General features: G+C 66.4%; 1 protein-coding gene across 2 annotated transcripts; it reads left to right on the top strand.

The window, feature by feature from the left end:
* The first annotated feature begins 67 nt into the window (after positions 1-67).
* Positions 68-14,057, top strand: POLRMT (RNA polymerase mitochondrial). 2 transcript variants are annotated; one of them, XM_044751632.2, is made up of 21 exons: positions 68-223; positions 742-840; positions 3,160-3,767; positions 5,871-6,001; positions 6,132-6,324; positions 7,522-7,671; positions 7,955-8,119; positions 8,285-8,455; positions 8,727-8,951; positions 9,165-9,953; positions 10,366-10,488; positions 10,805-10,927; positions 11,183-11,362; positions 11,622-11,708; positions 11,792-11,905; positions 11,995-12,047; positions 12,143-12,241; positions 13,161-13,233; positions 13,454-13,545; positions 13,629-13,699; positions 13,953-14,057. In XM_044751632.2, the coding sequence occupies exons 1-21, from the start codon at positions 136-138 to the stop codon at positions 14,000-14,002; spliced, it is 3,684 nt and encodes a 1,227-aa protein (XP_044607567.2). In that variant the 5' UTR covers positions 68-135; the 3' UTR covers positions 14,003-14,057. The 2 variants fall into 2 exon arrangements, with proteins under 2 accessions (XP_044607567.2, XP_044607568.2); XM_044751633.2 differs by lacking the exon at positions 11,622-11,708.
* The last annotated feature ends 14 nt before the right edge of the window (positions 14,058-14,071 follow it).

Here is a 14,071-nt window from a genome sequence, read left to right as displayed (position 1 = left end):
GAGTTGTGGTTCCGGCTGCGCCCTTCCGGTCTCACGGTCCCTTCGCAGCCGCCGTAGGCTGCGGAACTACAACTCCCGGCAGGCGCGGGCGGCGCAGGCGCGTTGCGGGCAGCCGGCGGGTCCGCGTGCGGGGAGATGTCGGCCCTGCGCTGGGGCCGCGGCGCGGCCGGGCTCGGACGGGCCCTGTGGCCGGCGGGCCACCCCGGCCTCCTGGCCGAGGAAGGTAACGTGGGGGAGGCCTGGGGACGACGCCGCGGCCTCTGCCCACGCCCTCTGCTCGCGGCCTTGACCTTTGGCTTCTCGGCCCCCAGGATCCAGCCACCCCGACCTTTGCCCTTTGCCCTGTGGGGTCCTGGGAAGCCCACTGACGGGATCCCGCGTTCACTCGCTCTTGGCCTGCTGTCCTGCCGGAAGTCGGCAGGGCACTTTGACCTTTGACTCTCGGTTTCTTTTGGAGCCCCCTGACCCCCTATTTGGGGTTTGGGGCTCTTGGCCTTTGAACTCTCTGTACCTTTAGTTCGAGGAACCCTTTCCTCTCGATCCCACGCCCCACTTTTCTTAGCTCGTGGGGACCCCTTCACCTTTGACCTCTTAGTTTCCTTCCACTAAGAGACCTGAGACCACTGACAGTTTCCACGTGTTTAGGGCCCCTTCGCCCCCCGATGCTGCAATTTCTGTCCATATGAGGACCCCCAGCCCCCGAGACGCCAGACCCCCTTCAGCCTCGCTTGTCTCCTGCAGGGGCCCTGGGGGGCGTGTGGGGCCGCCGAAGGAGCTCGTCGGCCAGCCCTTGTGAGCAGGACCGCGGGAAGGACTGGGGCCACGCCGAGCTGCTGGAGGGTGAGCCGGGACCCCTTCCTCCCTCTCCCCCGCCCCGGGCCGCCGGGTCACCTCCCGGGCTCCTCGCCACCACCCCGTGAGGAGGGATGTCAGTCTGTAAGATGGGCTTGGTGACCACGGTCCCAGCCTTTCTGATGACATCCCAAGCACCCCCTAGACCCGCCGGGGGCTCCCACTTTCCAGACGAGACAGTCGAGGCCCCAAATTTCGGCTGGAGAGGTTCGCCCCGGGCCACAGGCAACTGCTGGTGCAGAGCCGGGCTTCGAACCCTGAGCTGACCCGCCTGCGCCCTCCTCGGTTCTCTGGGGTCAGGTCTCTGTGACCTGGAGGGACAGCCCAGTCCCGGCGGCCTCTGGAGGGAGGTGGGGGTGTCTGTCCTTCCTCACTGTGACCTCTTCCTCCCGGACAATGTCCAGCATCTCCCCTTCCCTTCCTGCCCGACGTCCAGTGCGTGTCCAACAGCCGGGGGTGGGGTAGGGGAGCTTTTGAAAAGAAAAGCTTTATTTCAGAAAATTCCGTTTGTACAGAAGTAAACACAAGAGCCGCCAGCTTCACCAGCACCGTTTCTTCATTCTTTACCTACCTAATTATTCTAAAGCAAAGCCCAGATAGATCATTCAACCCGAGAAGGTTCTGGAAACCTAAATCACGTCGTCACAGCACTCTCCAGCCCAGAGCCTTCCAACTGTTTCCTCTCATGCAGAATAAACTGCAGCCCCCCCCACAGAGGGCCACAGACTCCCATGGCCTCTGCCAGGAGGATCTGAAGCCGCCTCAGGGCCTTTGCACCTGCTTGTCTGCAGGTCCCTGCAGGGCTGAGGCCTTCTCACCTCGCAGGTTGGCTCAGATGTCGCTGCCTCAGGGAGGGGAGCTATGCCCATGTCCCCACTCCCTCCCACGGTGGCCTCGTTCCCTCCTCCGCACGGTCCAGCCTGAGAGTCTGTCGCGTGCATTCTAGAAGCATCTGCTGCGTTTTGGCCTGCTCTGAGGGCCACATTCATGCCTGCGTTCTTGCTCTGTTTCAGCAGATCTTCCCTGCGCCCCTGCTGGGTGCCAGCCCTGAGCTGGGCACGAGGCCACCCCTTCTCTCTTGGCTGATGTCCCAGTGAGGGGTGTGGGCGGGAGACAGACATGGCTGGTCCTCGTTATGCGCGTCCTCTGTTTGCAGAGTCATCTGCTAGTTTATCCGTAACCCCATAGTCAGCACTGGCGAGGTCCTTTGTGGACGTGCACAGAGCAGCAGGACTTGGAGCTTCCCGGTGCCCGGCTGGTGCTCGGCTGTCTGTGGACAAGCATCCTTTCTGGGGCAGATTCTCTCCCCATTTCTGTGTTCTTGTGCTTTTTGTGGGCAAATTGCTGTTTAAAACGGCCCCCAGGTGTAGCCAGGAGGCGCCACCCAGTGTTCTGAGCACAAGGAAGCTGCGAGGGCCCCTTGGAGGGAACCCAAGTGTGAGATGAGCTTCTCCCTCGTGGGAGGCTCAGGGCTATGGGCTGTGAGCTCAGTGGGATGACCAACAAGTGTATGAAATAAGGCATCTGGAGCAGAAGTGCACGTCACACGAGGTTGTGTAGATCAGTCGGTGGGGATGTGCTGAGGGGCTGGCGGGGCCATGTGTCCCCAGGAGCACTGGTGGGTGTTGGCTGGCTCGGTGTTATGATGACTGTAGAAAGGAAGCCACAGATGGTGAGGTGACTGACCTGCTGCTGGTCGTGCTCGGGAAGAGCAGAGTGGGGCCAGGCCGTGGGCTGTAGAGAGGAGGGGCCAGGCCGTGGGTGTTGAGGGGGGTGTGCTGTGGATCGTTGGGTGTTATAGGGACTGTGGATTGTCTGGTTAGTGCCTTCCAGGCAGTGGAAACAGCACATGCAAAGGCCCTGAGGTCATTATGGCTGGAGTGGAGTGAGCAAGGAGGAGAGTGGAGGATGTGAGCACAGGGAGGTGTCTGGGTACCTGGATGGATCTGCCAGCTGAGCCCTGAGGATGGGCTGAGGGATTAGACGTGGAGGGAGAGAGTGTGGACGACCCTGGGTTCTTGGCTGAGCACCTGGAAGGGCAGAGCTGCCAGTGACTGGGGAGCATGCGGAGCAGCAGTTTGGGGACACGAGGCGCCTGTCTGGGACGTTCACTGGAGGGTTTTGGGGGAGAGGGCTGGTTGGGGCAGGGGTTGTGCCCGCCTGAAAATCCATGACGTTTGGGTGTTGTCAGCAACATGTAGAACCGAGGCACCAAGACCAGGTGACACAGCACCCCCCACCTCAGGGGTCTGGTGAGACCGGTGCTGGAGTGGGGTCCCCTGACGTCCTCGCCCTTTGTCCCCACAGTGCTCGAGGCGCGGGTGCGGCAGCTGCAGGCCGAGTGTGTGTCGGAGGTGACGGTGAAGAGGGTGGACGTGGCTCGGCTCCCGGAGGCTGGCGGCTTCCAGCCCCCCAGGAAGGCGCAGCCGGGGGCCACGGGGGCCGCTCCGGGACTCAGCGGCCGCTGGGCGGAGAAGCTGGACAAGGAGAAGTGGACGATGCAGAAGCGCCGGCAGCGGCTGGAGGCGAAGCTGGAGGAGCAGGCCCGGAAGCTGGCGCGCGAGCAGCAGCTGCGGGTGGAGCCCCGGCTGCTGAACGGACAGCTGGCCAAGAGCCTGCAGCGCTGGGAGCAGGGCGGCCCCCACAGCCCCTGGGAGGAGCCGCTGGCGCAGCTGCTGCAGGAGGCCCCGCGGAGGCTGGGCTGCGAGGCGGAGCAGGCCCCAGCGGACAGGGTGGCCGAGGCGCGGCTGGAGAGCCAGCGGCAGAGGCTCCTGGCCTTCCTCGAGTGCTGCCTGTTCACTGGCCACCTGCCGCTCGCCCACCACGTGCTGGTCGTCCAGCACAGCAGGTCCCGGCAGCAGCGGCTGCTCACGCTCGCCATGTACAACACCGTCATGCTCGGCTGGGCTCGCAAGGTGAGTGGCGCCTGGCCCGGCCCCCCCGAGGAGGAAGGTGTCGCTGCAGCGTGCCCACCCTGCCCATTAGAGGTGGGAGCTGAGACCCGAGACGGCAGGACTTGCCTGCGGCTCCCAGCCAGCAACAGTAGCACTTAGATTCAGATCTTTGTCTTTTAGCCCCAAAGTCCAAGCCCTTTGTTTGTTATCGTTTCAACAATTCTTTCAGGTTTGTCAAATATAAATCATGTGTGGTCGTCAAAGGAAAATTTGAAAATGCCCAGAAAAGAAGGAAGAAATTCCACTAATGTTTTGGTGCATTTCCTCCTGGTCTGCTCGACCAGCGCTCCCATCTGGTGCCCGGGGTGCCCTTGGCGTCCAGGCGGCCTGCAGACCCTGCTCAGGATAGTGACTTGGATGCTTTTGGTTTAGTTGGGTTCTTTTTCCTAGTTTCCTAAGATAGACAGGTTACTTCAAGATCCCCTTTTTTGGACACAGGCGTTCACGGCTATGAATTTCCCTCTGGGCACTGCATTAGCTGCATCCTGTGACTTTCCGTTCTCTTCATCTCCAAGTGTTAGGAAAGTTCTGCGATTTCCTCTCTGACCCGTGGTTGTTGAGGACAGTGTTGTTTACGTGCCCTTGTGAGGGAAGGACATTCCCCAACACCCTCTCTCCCCGAGGATCTGCAGCCCTAATGTGAAGAACAGCAGGAAAAGCTGGCGATACTCAGGTGGATGAAGGAAGCGGTTACGTGAAAACTCAGGTGCCAAGAGAATCGCAGCAGAGGGTGGACGTGCTCTTCTGATCCAATAACGACAAGGCCCGGGAGCAGCCCCGTGGCTGCTGACCCTTCCCATCTGTGTCACCGTGGCGAGACGTGGAGATGCCCGAGGTCTCCACGGGCGACCGGCACAGGTGGTTTCCTGCCGGCGTTCATCCCCGTGGGAAGCGTATTCAAGCCAGGGAGTCCGTGGAGACGAAGGGGTCGTGTGCTCCCTCCCAAGGTCACAAGCCCTCGGAGTCCCCGGCAGAGAGCCTCTCAGGGCCGGGCGTGCCGTGACGCCCACGGGCGAGCTTCCTGGCACCACAGCCTGGTGGCTGAGAAGGACAGAAGTTCATTCTCTTTCAGTCCCCGAGGCCAGACGTCCGAGGTCACGGTGTGGGAGGGCTGGGCTCCCAGGGCTCCTGCCAGGGGCCCTCCTGCCTTGTCCAGCCTTGGGGGCTCTGGCGTCCCTGGCTGTGGCCGCCTCGCTTTGGTCCTTGCCTCCATCGTCACCTAGCCACCTTGGGAGACACTTTAACCCAGGTGACCTTGTCTTAGAAGATTAGCCTGCGAAGACCCTGTTTCCAAACGAGACCACGTTCTGAGGTTCTGGGTGGACGCGAGTTTGGGCCTCCATTCAGCCTTTGCTGGCACCGGCCCCATGTAGCCACCACACACGTGCAGAACTGAGTATTCAATTCACGTTTACGCCAAACAACGGGCATGGCGGTGACTGCTGAATGGGCGGCCCATCCAGGGTCATTCTGACGAGCACCTCGAAGCCTAGCTTGCAGGCACCTTGTCACCTCCGGTGATGGCAAGTGTGGAGCGAGGGCCGCGAGACCGTGGAGGAGGTGTGGGGACGTCCTCCCCTGCGGAGGGTCTGTGACAGCTCTCCTCACCCACCTGTGGGTCACAGAGCTCGCGGGAGACGTGCAAACACTTGGAGATGAGAACGACGTGCCACCATCACAGGGGCAGCCAAGGCCGTGCCCAGAGGGACACGGATGCCAAAATGCCTGTGCAGGGAGGGGAGGCAGGTCGGGGGTCAGTGACGGCTCGCACCTGAGGAAACAGGCGCCTGCTGTCGTGAAGCAGGCGATGGGAGAAGTGTGGGACCGAGGCAGAACCCGCACGTGGTCCTCTGAAACAGGACGCCCCCTTTACACCCCGAAATCGTGCACATTCAGATCCACAAAGCCAAAAAATATCAACACTGACCCCCGAACCTAAACCTTGAAACATCAGGTGGACCGTCTGTCCCCGGCTGGTGGTCCTCTCCCGCTGCATTCGATGGCTGCAGAGAGTGGTCTGGGGGGCAGGCTGGGCCACCCCCTCACCCGGCTTGGTCTCCCCAGGGCTGCTTCAAAGAGCTGGTTTACGTCTTCTTCATGGTGAAGGACGCCGGTCTCGCCCCGGACCTACTGTCCTACGCGGCCGCCCTGCAGTGCATGGGGCGACTGGACCAGGACGCCAGCACCATCCAGAGGTGGGTGGCACAGTGACATGTCAGGGGGCCGGGACCCCTGCGGCCCCGATGGCCGGCTGGTGCCCAGACCTGCAGGGGGTCGGGCTGCCCCATCCCCCAGGTGGGCTGCCACTCCCCCCTGTGCCCGCAGGTGTCTAGAGCAGATGGCCCAGGATGGCCTGCAGCTGCAGGAGCTCTTCGTGGGCTCACCGCTGTGCAAGGAGGATCAGGGCATGCTCCTGAGGGCCGTGCGCAAGGCCAGGCCCGGCTTCAGCCCTCCGCCGCGGCCCCAGCCCCCGCCCCCGGTCAGCAGCTCGCCACTGCTCAGGGAGATCTACGCCAAGGTGAGCCCAGCCTGCGGGGGTCCTGTGCCTGGGGGTGAGCCAGGCTGCCCCATCCCCATGGGGTCTCCCTGTATTTCTCCTCGAGGAGCCCTCCCTGCTCCTTGGAGGCTGAAAAAGCCACAGCGTTGGCAAGCCTGGTCCCACAGGGCCCGGCCCGGAGGGTGAAGCTGGAAGGGGCCAGGAGGAGAGGCTGCCACTTGCACCTTGGGTGTCACGGCCATGCTGTCGTTTCCTACCCAGAACCTTGGCTGTAGGCAGAGGCGGTGTGACCTCCCCAGGCTGGGCAGCCTCGGGCAGGACCCCAGTACCGCGTCCCAGGGCAGAGGGGATGGGGAGGTGGGGCGGAGCCACCCCACGTGTTGGGTTTTGTTTTTATTGGGATATGATTCGCTTCCCATCCAGTTCACGTTTTAAAGTACAATTCAGTGTTTTTTAGTATATTCACTTAGTATAGTCAGAACATCCCATCACCCCAAAAGCAATCCTGTCCCGTCAGCATCAGCCCCACCCTCCCCAGCCCCTGGCCCCCACGAGCCTGCTCTCTGTCGGTGGATCTGCCTGTTCTGGACGTTTCCCGTCAATGGGATCACACGCCGTGTGTCCTTCTGTGTCTGCTTCTCTCCCTGAGCGTCGTGTGTTCAGGTCCCTCCACATGCAGCCGTGTCAGGGCCTCGCTCCTCTTCACGGCTGCGTCGTGCTCCAGCGTGTGGGTGGACACGTACCCTTTGTCCATGCAGCTGTCGGTGGACACTCGGGTTGTGTCTACTTTTTGGCCGTTATGAATCATGCTCCTGTGGACACGAGTCATGAGTCTGTGTGGATGTATATTTTTGATTCTCAGTGTGTTGGGTTTGGCTATTTTTAATTTATCTGCTTTTGGACGGGTCACCTGTTCTAAATTTAGACAGAAAAGGGCAGCATCCAGGTCCTTGGACTGTCTCCCGCCCCACCGAGTGAGGGGGGAAATGCTTTGTTCTTTTAAACCTGCGCAGCTATTTCACATGCCTCTGCCCCCTGCTTTCTCCCTGACGTCAGAGACAGAGGATCCAGGAGCCGGAGAAACGGATGTGACTCTGCCAGGCGGGGGGTGGGGGTCCCGGGAAGCTCAGGGTGGGCAGCTGCTCTTCCCGACCTCTGGTGTGGACGAGTGTCCCTGTGAGGAGCCTGGGCCCTCACCGCCCGCCTGTGCCCCCGCAGGACCGGCCCGTGTCCTACCCGAGGCTGCACCTGCCCCAGAAGAAGCTGGAGGGTCTCTTCCAGCAGCAGCTCCGCGTGGAGATGGCCACCACCGTCACCGTGGAGTCGGTGGAGAAGGCCCCGCGGCTGACCCCGGAGGTCCTACGCGCGGTAAGGGGCTGGTGGCCCCGCAGCCGACCCCCTTCCCTCCCCGCGCTGGGCCAGGGCGGCCGTGTGCGCACCCGGCGCCGCCTGCGAGCGTGGTCAGCGCCCGCTGGGTCCCGAGACCCCTTCCCGGCCCGGCCGCTCCTAGCGCGGCTCCGGTGGGGTCCTGTGGGCCCGGGACCCCGCCCTCGTGCCGGGGGTGGGGGGGGGCGTGGGGGGGGGCCTCGGGTGCTGCGGGCTGACAGGCGCGGTGGTGACCCGCGTCTATCCCCTGTCCCCGCCCCCGCAGCGGAAGACCCTGAAGGGGCTGCGCACCCGGTGGGAGGCGGCGCTGTGCCGGGCGCTGCAGGAGACCAAGGCCAGCGAGGCCCAGGCCGCCCGCGACGGCCGCCCCACGCTGCTGCCCTACCTGTGCCTGCTGGGCGAGCGCGAGTTCGTGCGGCTGCTGCTGCAGGTGGGCGGGGCGGGGCGCTCAGGGGGCGGGGGCCCGGGTGGTGGGCGGGGCGCTCGGGGGCGGGGCCGCGGCGGTGGGCGGGGCGATCAGGGGCGTGGCCGGGGTGGGCGGGGCGGGACCTGGGTGGGCGGGGCCCGGGCAGGGGCTAACGGCGCTGCCCCCCAGACCCTGCAGGCGCTGCCCCCGCAGGGGGAGTCGCTCCTCTCGCTGGCGCAGCAGCTGGGCCTGCGCGCCTTCAACCGGCACATTGTGCAGAGGAAGCTGCTCAGCAACCAGGTGCGGGAGCTGGAAAAGCGCTACTCCCAGTACCTGCACCTGTTGGCCTCCGACGCCCAGGTGAGGCCCCTGGATGGGGGCAGGGTGCAGGGCAGGGTGGGGGGCTGCCTCCCAGGCCTGGGGTGCCAGGTGAGTTTCCAGGTGGGGAAGCTGAGGGCACATCTCCTTTCCCCTGCATCCCCAGGGCAGCCGGATCTGACCTGCAGCCCAGCCACTTTCTGCCACCTGCAGCCTCAGTTTCCTCATCTGTAACTCCGGGATAGTAGTCTCCCACCGGGGGTGGCAGTGCGCACAGCCCGCGCCCAGCCCCTGACCCGCCCTGCCCCCACAGGTGGCGGAGCCCTGCCTGCCGCGGCAACACTGGGAAGCGCTGGGGGCGCCCGAGGCCCCCCACGAGCAGCCCTGGCCGTTGCCGGTGCTGGTGCAGCTGGGCAAGCAGCTGGCTGAGCTGCTGGTGGGGGCTGTGCGCATGCCCAGCAGCCTCGCCGCGCCCCAGGGGCCTCCCAAGCTCATCCCCGTGCTCTACCATGTGTACTCCTTCCGCAGCTTCCGCCAGGTGGGTGCTGTGGGCACTTCCTCTGCTGCTGGGGGGAGGGGGCTCTGGTGGTGTGGGGACCCCTGGGTCACAGCTGGGTCCTGTGGAAATCCTGCTGGGGTCACGGGCCCAGCCTCAGGGTCAGGGCATCTGGGGAAGATCCTGGGGCCCCCCGCCCGCCACGTGCCTTTGGGGCGGCAGTCCCCCTGACTGGTCCCTGCCTGCCGCCCCTAGATTGGCATCCTGAAGCCGCACCCGGCCTTCACGCAGCTGCTGGCGGCTGCGGCAGAGCGCACGCTGACCTTTGAGGCCGCCGAGGTGCCCATGCTGTGCCCGCCACTGCCCTGGACGTCGCCACACTCAGGCGCCTTCCTGCTGAGCCCAACCAAGCTGATGCGCTCTGTGGAGGGGACCATGCAGCACCAGCGCCTGCTGGAGCGCTGCCCGCCCGCCGAGCTGCACGGCGCCCTGGACGCCCTCACCCAGCTGGGCAACTGCGCCTGGCGAGTCAACGGGCGCGTGCTGGACCTGGTGCTGGAGCTCTTCACCGCCAAGGGCTGTCCCCGCCTGGGTGTGCCTGCCCCACCCTCTGAGGCACCCCGGGCCCCTGGGGGCCGCCTCCCGCCAGACACCCCTCCCGCCCGCAAGGCCGAGCTGCGGCGGGAGCTGGCCCGCTGCCTGAAAGTGGCCCGCGAGATGCAAAGCCTGCGGGCCGATGCACTTTACCGCCTCTCGCTGGCCCAGCACCTGCGGCACCGCGTCTTCTGGCTGCCCCACAACATGGACTTCCGCGGCCGCACCTACCCCTGCCCGCCCCACTTCAACCACCTGGGCAGTGACCTGGCGCGCGCCCTGCTGGAGTTCGCCCAGGGCCGCCCGCTCGGCCCCCACGGCCTCGACTGGCTCAAGATCCACCTGGTCAACCTCACGGGGCTCAAGAAGCGCGAGTCGCTGCGGGCGCGTCTGGCCTTCGCGGATGAGGTGATGGAGGACATCCTGGACTCGGCCGACAGGCCCATGACGGTAGGGGCGGGGGTGGCGGCCGGGCCCTTCTGTCTCCCTGTCTCTCTGCAGGCCTGTTCCTCCCTCGGCTCCAGCCACCTCGGCCCCCCTCGGACGTCCTCCAGGCGTCCCCCTAGGAAAGTCAGCACCGCGGCTCCTGCTGTCTTCTCCTAGGACAGAGTCGCGGCGCCGTCCTTTTTCTGGTTTTGCTCCTCCCGCTCCAGGGCAGCCCTCCTCCAGGCCCCTCCCCGTCCCCTTGGCTGCTCCCATGTCTCCCTCCTGCTCCTTGGCTCCCGTCCTCCTCTCGCTGTCCTGGGGGCTCTGTCCCCACCTCCCTGTGTCCTCATGGCGTCTGGGCCGGCCCAGCTCCCCTCCATGCCCAGGAAGCGCCCCCACCCGGCTGCTCTGAGCCCACCTGACTGCCCTCCCGCAGGGCCGGAAGTGGTGGATGGAGGCGGACGAGCCCTGGCAGGCCCTGGCCTGCTGCATGGAGATCGCTCGGGCCTCGCGCTCCCCAGACCCCGCCGCCCACGTCTCCCACTTCCCGGTTCACCAGGTGAGCTGGGTGACCCAGGGTGCTGTGTGTCTGGTCCACGGGGGGCTTGACTGGGGTGTCTCCGGTCCGAGGTTCCACAGGACAGTGTGGGGGCCAGCCCCCGCAGGACCAGCTGGCCTTGCGGGCGGCCTTGTGCGGGCACTTCCGTTTGTGTCTCTGTGCCTCGGTTTCCCCTTCGTGTGGGGTAACTCTCTCAGCGTTGGGGTCTAGTGAGCTGGCAACGTGAGCCAAGAGCTGGGGAGGCAGGGAGCTGGGCTCACTGCCCGCGGACGCTCCTGTCGGCCCTGCCCGGACCCTCACTGCCCCCTCGCCCCAGGACGGCTCCTGTAACGGCCTGCAGCACTACGCCGCCCTGGGCCGGGACAGCGTGGGGGCTGCCTCCGTCAACCTTGTGCCCTCGGACCTGCCGCAGGACGTGTACAGTGGGGTGGCCGCGCAGGTGGGCACCACGGCCCCCAGCCCCCTGGGGTCTCTGTCCTGCAGACACCCGGGCATTGGAGACCCCCAGCCACAGCCTCCAGCCATCATGCATGATGTGACTGGGCAGTCTGGGCGGGCTGCCTGGGGAGGTGTCAGGCAGCAGCAAGGGCCATGGGGAGAGGGGGCCTCGTGGGGGGCAGGGAGGGACGGCAGGCGGAGGGTGTGTGCGCCCCGCCCGCTGACCCTGCGACCTTGTGACCTTGCGACCGCCCAGGTGGAGGTGTTCCGCAGGCAGGACGCTGAGCAGGGCGTGCGGGTGGCCCAGGTGCTGGAGGGCTTCATCAGCCGCAAGGTGGTGAAGCAGACGGTGATGACCGTGGTCTACGGGGTCACTCGCTACGGGGGCCGCCTGCAGATCGAGAAGCGGCTGCGGGAGCTCAGCGACTTCCCCCAGGTGCGCGGCATCGCGGGTGTCAGCAGCAGGACTGTTCACCCCGAAGGCCGCTGCCATTCCCGGAACGGTGGCCACTGGGCCGCTCTGAGGAAGGGGCTCGCCTCCCCCCCCACGGGCCCCCAGAGCGACCCTCAGGCCGCCGCCTCAGTTTCTCCATCTGGAAAACGGGGGCGTGGGCTTCAGTGCCCCGGGAGGGTCTCGTGCTGGGCCACAGGGTGGGTGTGGAGGGAGCCCCACCCGCTCACCCGCGTCCCCGCAGGAGTTTGTCTGGGAGGCGTCTCACTACCTCGTGCGGCAGGTGTTCCTCAGCCTCCAGGAGATGTTCTCGGGCACCCGGGCCATCCAGGTGCGCCCCTGTCCCCCACGGGTCTGGGTCCCCCGCGGGCCCCCCGCACTGGCCGCACCCTGAGCCCATGCCCCTTCCTGCAGCGCTGGCTGACGGAGAGCGCCCGGCTCATCGCCCACACAGGCTCGGCCGTGGAGTGGGTCACGCCCCTGGGCATCCCCATCATCCAGCCCTACCACCATGACTCCAAGATCCTGGTAGGTGCCCCCACCCCACTGCCCCTACCCCCCCAGCCTCAGGGCAGGACTCACGCCCATGCCTTCCCACCCCAACCCCAACCCCACAGATCAACGGCGGCCTCCAGAGCCTCACGTTCAGCAGCAGCGGGGACACCAGCCAGTGAGTACGGGGGGCGCTGGGGTCAGGGGAGGGCGTCTGGCGAGGACGGGGGGCGCCGGGGCCCGGGAGAGGCACCTGAGTCCCTCGCCCCCCAGGAAGCCCAACACGCTGAAGCAGAAGAACGGCTTCCCGCCCAACTTCATCCACTCGCTGGACTCCTCGCACATGATGCTCACGGCCCTGCACTGCTACAGGTGGGCCCTGCTTCGTGGCCGGCCCTGCAGGCTGGGCGCGCTCCCCCTCACACGTTAACCACAGGTTAGGGACACAGCAGGGACCCACATGGTGGGGGACAGGATGTGAGGCCAGCCCCGCAGATAGGTGCTGTGTCAGTGAGGGACGAGGTCAGGGGCCCAGGCAGAGGCCTACAACAGGCAAGGACCCCCACCGTGTGGCCCTGAGGGACCTGGTGCCCACAAGAGGACTGCAAGCACGTGCAGAGGCCCTGAGGCAGCGAGGTGTGGGGGAGGGGGAAGCGGCTGGTGGGCAGGCAGGGAAGGGTCACTCTGAGTGTGGAACTGGCCCTTGGTGGGCCCTGTGGCCCCGTGGCCCCGGCTCGGGGGGCTCCACCCATCCAGGTGTGTGCTGGCAGTGCAGGGTGGCTAGTTCTGGGCTCAGACACTGTCCTGACAGATGCACAGCCTCTCAGGCAGGCACAGGTGTCCACGTGTCCCTCCTGAGCCCTCAGAGGTGGCCGAGCCCAAGGTGATGGGCAGCGTGTAGACACTGTTAGAAAGTCAGCCCTGGTGGGGGGTCGTGTCTGGGCGGCCCCTGGGCTCAGGGGTGGGCTCCAGGCCCCCGTCTGCCTCCGGTGGATGGGGGGGCTCCTGGGACAGAGCCCCGGGGTGGGGGCGTCAGAGCTGCCCTACGGGGAGCTGGGACTCAGCTGGGCAAGTGGGGGGGGTGGGCAGAGGGGTTCGTCCCAGATGAGAACTCCACCCTGGGTGGAGGGGACACGTGGCAGAGGGACAGATGGGGAGCGCGCAGGGGTGGGGGCCTGGGGAGCCTGTGCGCGCTGCACGGGAGCCCCCCGCCTGGTGGTGGGGAGCTGGGCCCCCCAGGGGAGATTGTGGGTGGAGGGGCGGCCGCTGACCGAGCCCGCACCCGCTGCAGGAAGGGCCTGACCTTCGTGTCTGTGCACGACTGCTTCTGGACGCACGCGGCTGACGTCGCCGTCATGAACCAGGTGCCGCCCGCCCCCCGCCCCCCGCCCCCGCCCCCCGCCGTGAGAGCAGACGCCCCTTGGCCCGGGCCCTCCCCACGTGGGACCTTAGTCTGGCCATCGTCCGGGCACGCACTCCTGGGCGGTGGGGCAGCCGGTGGTGACCCGCCTGACCTTGGAGCCCAGCCCCTCCCACCCCTCCCGCCCCCGGCCTTGGCCCCCGCTGCTGACGCCCCCTCCCCAGGTGTGCCGCGAGCAGTTCGTCCGTCTGCACAGCCAGCCCATCCTGCACGACCTGTCCAGGTTCCTGGTGAAGCGGTTCTGCTCCGGCCCCAGGTGAGGACCGCGCCACCCAGCGCGGCCACCCCCACCCCGCCCCGCCCCGCCCTGCCTCACCCCCACCCTGCGCTCTCCTTCAGGTCCCCGAAAGCCTCCAAGAACGTCTGGGTCTCCCGGCTGCTGGACACGCTGCTGTCGGTGCCCAAGACAGGTACCGCCGCGGGCCGGGCGGGCGTCCTGATTGCGTGTGTCCCCGGGGCCGGCCCACGGTCCCTCCCCACCCCGGGCCCCGCCCCTCCCCTCCTCCTGCCCCACTCCTGGGACTCCGCCCCCTTCCAGGCCGCACCTACGGTCCCTCTCCGCTCCGCCTCTCCGGGCCCCTCCCCGCCCCTGGGACCCCGCCCCGCCCCTGGGACCCCCTCCCCTTGCCCCGGCCCCGCCCACGGCGCTTCTCCGCTCCGCAGGGCCCTTCAACTTGGAGCAGGTGAAGCGCTCCACCTACTTCTTCAGCTGACGCCCGGCGTCCCCGCTGCGCGCTGACACAGTGTAAATAAAGCTCTGTCGCCACCCACGGGAGCCGCTG

Source organism: Equus asinus, chromosome 20 (assembly GCF_041296235.1).
Source record: "Equus asinus isolate D_3611 breed Donkey chromosome 20, EquAss-T2T_v2, whole genome shotgun sequence".
Classification (NCBI taxonomy): domain Eukaryota; kingdom Metazoa; phylum Chordata; class Mammalia; order Perissodactyla; family Equidae; genus Equus; species Equus asinus.
The sequence above is the reverse complement of the archived record's forward strand: the minus strand, read 5'-3'. Positions and strand labels throughout refer to the sequence as shown.

Bases quoted from the DNA above. Each gene is read 5' to 3' on its own strand.
- POLRMT (XM_044751632.2), top strand. From the start codon at position 136: ATGTCGGCCCTGCGCTGGGGCCGCGGCGCGGCCGGGCTCGGACGGGCC. The intron at 224-741 runs GTAACGTGGGGG...TGTCTCCTGCAG, and splicing joins CGGCCTCCTGGCCGAGGAAG to GGGCCCTGGGGGGCGTGTGG. The intron at 11,709-11,791 runs GTGCGCCCCTGT...CCCTTCCTGCAG, and splicing joins CGGGCACCCGGGCCATCCAG to CGCTGGCTGACGGAGAGCGC.